At 41.9% G+C, this 4,630-nt stretch overlaps 1 protein-coding gene across 1 annotated transcript in view; it reads left to right on the top strand.

Moving 5' to 3' along the window:
* The first annotated feature begins 4,309 nt into the window (after positions 1-4,309).
* Positions 4,310-4,630, top strand: part of PPP3CC (protein phosphatase 3 catalytic subunit gamma) — a 104,021-nt gene continuing 103,700 nt past the window's right edge. Inside the window, exon 1 of the mRNA XM_034661279.1 lies at positions 4,310-4,374. Within this exon, the coding sequence (XP_034517170.1) occupies positions 4,326-4,374 (49 nt within the window). The 5' untranslated portion in view covers positions 4,310-4,325. The remainder of the gene's footprint in view (positions 4,375-4,630) is intronic.

Below are 4,630 nucleotides of genomic sequence, written 5' to 3'. Positions count from 1 at the left end.
GCGCCCTGTAAGATATATTTCCTATTAGCTATTTTAGAAACACTCATTTTACTGTAACTTAAAAAATATTCTATAGTTCTCTTAACCTGCATTTAACACAGAGCTTTAGTATTTAATGGCTTCATACAAATAGAAACTGAAACCAGGTTACTTTTATACAACAATGGAAACTAGGATTCCCTGTGCATTTGTTAAATTAAAAGCATTCATAATTATTTCTCGGAAGAGCTGGTCATTAATTAAGGTTTATGAAGTGCTTAGGGAGTTTCATAAGGAAATATATCAAATCTACAAGCTCTGTAAGATGGAAACCTAGATTTGAAAAGACAAGTAGAAATGCCAATTACAAATCAATCTTGGTGATTTCAAATATTTATTCAATCCTGACCAATGCAGAAACTAAAAAAGAAAGAGTATCAGATTCACCAGTTAGATAAAAATACCATAGCCCCTGGCCAGGTGGATTGGTGTATTAGCTCAATGAAATAGAACATCTAATTGTTGCCGGGAACTGTTAAAGTCATGACTAAAAGCATCACTACTACCAATAAAGTTAAGTCTCATTCATTTAAAATTGTTTGGGAAGGAGCTTAATTAGAGTGATCTGTTCATTGAGTGGTTTTGATCAGAGATGTCAGAAAGTCCCCCAAATGAATAGGTAACAATACTGGAAATAGGCCTAGATGATAGATTTGGGGGGAAAAGGAGGACTTTTTAAAATTTTCTTTATTTTCACCTAGTTATAAGGTAATACTTTCTCACCACAGAAAATTTGTAAACTATAGAAATTATTGTTCATTTGTAAGTCACTCTCAGTCACACCCCCAGAGATGGCCACTGTTAACATTCTTTCCCACACCAGAGGATGCTCCGTGAGGGTTTGAACTGTGTCCATTTTAGTTCATCACTGTATCCTACCACCTAGGGCAGTGCCCAGCACAGTTGGCATCTGATTAATGTTTACTGAATGTACAAATATGTTAGTATTTCCTTCTAGCCTTTTTATGTATACATTTGTTTGTTAACAAATGGGGTCCATACTGTACATTATTATAGTCTAGCTTTTTCACTCTTCATTATTTCCTGAGGCTTTTCTGATGATACCGAGTATCTTTGTAATCTAAAATATGTTTGCTTTTTGGGGCACCTGGCTGGCTCAGTCAGAAGTTGCTCATGCAACTCTTGATCTTGGAATCGTGAGTTGGAGCCCCACATTGGGTGTAGAGATTACTAAAAAAACAAATAAAAATATGTTGGTTTTTCATAATACATAATGCTCCATCCAATATCATTTTTCATGTAACCATTTTCCTATGCAAATGAAATCATATAGTACTATTTTGTATCTTGTTTCTTTCGTTCACAGTGTTTTTGAGATTCACCCATACGGTTGCCTGTGTCAGTAATTATTTCTCTTTTATTAGCTAAGTAGTATTTCACTCTTTGGATAATCAAGGCTGTCAGGTAAAATACCTAAGAGTAGAATTACTGGGTCCTAGTGTAGGTGTATATTTAACTTTATAAGAACTTTCCAAACTGTTTTCCAAAGTAGTTTTAGCATTTTACGCCCCCACCAGTAAGGAAGTAGGGTTGCAGTTGCTCCCACTCTTGCCAACACTTGGCATAATCTTTTTTTTTTTAACTGCTGTATTTTGTTTGTTTTTTGTTTGTTTGTTTTTAAGGGGCTTGAACTCATTACCCTGAGATCAAAAGTCACGTGCTCTGCTGACTGAGCCGGCCAGGCACCCCGGTAGGTATTGAGAATCTTTAGTTTCAGCTAGTGAAGTGGTATCTCAGTATGGTGTATTTTGCATTTCCCTGATGACTAATGCTGTTGAGAGAATCTTTTCATCAGGCATATCTAATCTCTTCTTTGACTGATACTGACAAATCCCTTTCCAGAGAAGTTGTGTTAATTTGTAATTCTACCAACAGTGTCACTTTTTTTTTTTTTAAAGTAAGCTCTACAGCCAACATGGGGCTTGAACTCATAACCCCAAGATCATGAATTGCATGCTCTGAAGACTGAGATAGTCAGGTGCTCCCTAACAGTGTCACCTTTTAAAAATGTTTTCCAGTTCGCTATGTGAAAAATGGCATCTTGTTTTAATCTGAATTTTTTATTACTCATGAAGTTGAACATTTTTTCTTTAGTGCCTTTTATTCTTTTATAAATTCATTGTTCATGGCCTTTGCCCATACTTGTAGTGAAAGTTTTTTATCCTGACTTAAGAGATGCAAATATCTTCCTGGTTTTGTGCCTTTTGTTTTTTTTTTTTCAAGTAGTCAAACAATATTCTTTTGTGATTCCTTTCATTACTTTTTTTTTTTTTTAAGATTTATTTATTTGGGAGAGAGAGAGACAGAGAGACAGAGACAGCACACAGGGAGGGGCAGAGGGAGACAGAGAGAAGCAGACTCTGCTAAGTGTCGAGCCCAATGTGGGGCTGGATTCCACTACCCTGAGATCATGACCTGAGCCAAAATCAAGAAGAGTTCGACGTTTAACTGACTGAGCCCCCCCAGGCGCCCTGCTCTCATTATTTTTGAGCCTTGAAGTCCTTATCCAAATTAACTAAACTGTGTTTGATCGCGGGGCGGGGGGTAGGGAGCATCAGCATCTGTTGGGATATATTAGCTCTGGAGTTACCACAATTAACCAAGTAGGATAACTTCTTCATTTTCTTCTAGATTTTTTTCTTTTTTACATGTAACTCTTTAAACAAGGTTCACTTTATTTTGATGTTATGGAGATTACTTAAAAATAAATTTTTTTAAAAGATTTTATTTATTTGAGAGAGAGAGAGCGTGCATGTGGGAGCAGGTGTGAGGGGGTGGGGGAGGAGTAGACATTATGGAGTGGTTCCAACTTGAGATCCAAATGGTAATTTTTCCACTGCTATTATTATTATTGAAAAATCCATCTCCTCACATTGGTTTGCAATGTTTGCTTAATATTTTTATTTTTAGCTATCCTGTTTCTGTTCTTCCAGATGAATTTTAACATCTATTATGCTGCAGGGACCAGTTTATTTTTGACCTTTAGAGATTTGCTCTGTTTGACAGAAGTGTGGAGTTCTTATTACCTGTTAAACTTAGAATTTCTTCAGGATATCTGAACAATTCTCTTGGGTGGAAGCCTGACGTCAAAACCCAAGAAAACAGAACCAAATTAAATCCAGCTCCCAAAGTGCTCCTGCCTTGTTGGGGTTACTATGGATGGCCTTAAGTCAAAATTCCAAGGTGTAATTCAGGGGATGACTCCAGTATATATCCCCAGATCTCCCAATACATAAACCTATATTAATGGAGATTAGGCTTTAACCCTTCTAATCTTTTAGCTAGGGGCTGTCCAAAAGAACTTTGTGCTATGATGGAAATGTCCTATGCTACCACGACCAGTAAGATAGCCACTAGCCACGGGTAGTTACTGAGCACTTGAAATGTGGCTAGCGCACTTCAGGAACTGAATATTCAAATTTTTAATGCTATTTAATTTAAATGTGTGTAACCACATATGACTTATTGCCCACCACAGTAACTCTTAAGACTGGATTGCCTGTTTCTTTGGATCTCAGTTTCAATATTACATTATCATTGCTAAACTCAAAATACTTTTGACTTTACCAGGTGCTATACTTGGTGAGGGAAGACAGTCACAGTAAGACAGTTTCTATTCTAAGCTTAAAATTTAAGGAAAAAGGTCAGTTTTTAACCCAGAGATGAGCTAGATTGTTAAGACTATCTAGAGACTTGCCCATCGTGTTCCACAGTAAGCATGCGCGGGGCAAGCAGGTACCATGTCACTGTATCAAAGGGGAAGACGAGGGGGTTGCTTCTAGCAGAGTAGGTGACACTCAGGGCTTATAAGGTCAGTTCCCTGCACATTGGAGGTCTGGCCGAGTGGCTCCCCGGAGCGGCTGCTCTCCCTTCTCTTGGACATGGAGAGGAAGTGGGGAGGCCACGGGGCCAAGTCTCAGGCCACTTGGAATCTGAGGCCGGCCAACTACTGGACTGGAGCTAGCATGGCCACGAACGTACTTCTCCCTATACCAACTGCACTCAACAAATGTGAAAACTAAATTGAGGGCTTCGATGGGTTTGGTGAATGGTAGCGGGAGGGTAACTGTGGAAAGGAGCATGGTCAGATTGACAGGGACTCCCTAGAGACAGAGTGGGTGGAAGACCAGAAGAAAAGGAGGGAGGGCTCCCGTGAGGAGGGTCTGGGGAGACAAGGGCTCCCGGCAAGGTGGCCCCAGGGTGAGGGTGACGGGAGGTTCGCGGTCCCGGGAGGTGCAGCTGGGTCGCGGCGGCCCGGTCACAAGATGGCCGCTGCTTCGCCGGCGCTTTCCGTGCCGGACCTAGGAGCTGGTGGTAGGTGCTGCGGGCCGGGGCAGCGGCAAGCAGCCCAGGGGGAGTCCGCTGCAGGGAGCGCAGGCTGGGCAGAAGGGAAAACGGACCGTCGGAAGCAGGAGGGGAGAGAGGAAGCGCGCGGAGCGGGGCCGCGCGGGCCCAGGGCCTCGCGAGGAAGGGGAAAGACTCGGCGGGCGACTGCCGGGGGGAGGGGGCGCGAGGTCAGGTGGCCGCGCCGGCCGGGGCAGCGGGGCCGCGCGTTGGGCCTTGGGCGCGG

This window comes from Ailuropoda melanoleuca, chromosome 5 (assembly GCF_002007445.2).
Source record: "Ailuropoda melanoleuca isolate Jingjing chromosome 5, ASM200744v2, whole genome shotgun sequence".
Taxonomy (NCBI): domain Eukaryota; kingdom Metazoa; phylum Chordata; class Mammalia; order Carnivora; family Ursidae; genus Ailuropoda; species Ailuropoda melanoleuca.
The sequence above is the reverse complement of the archived record's forward strand: the minus strand, read 5'-3'. Positions and strand labels throughout refer to the sequence as shown.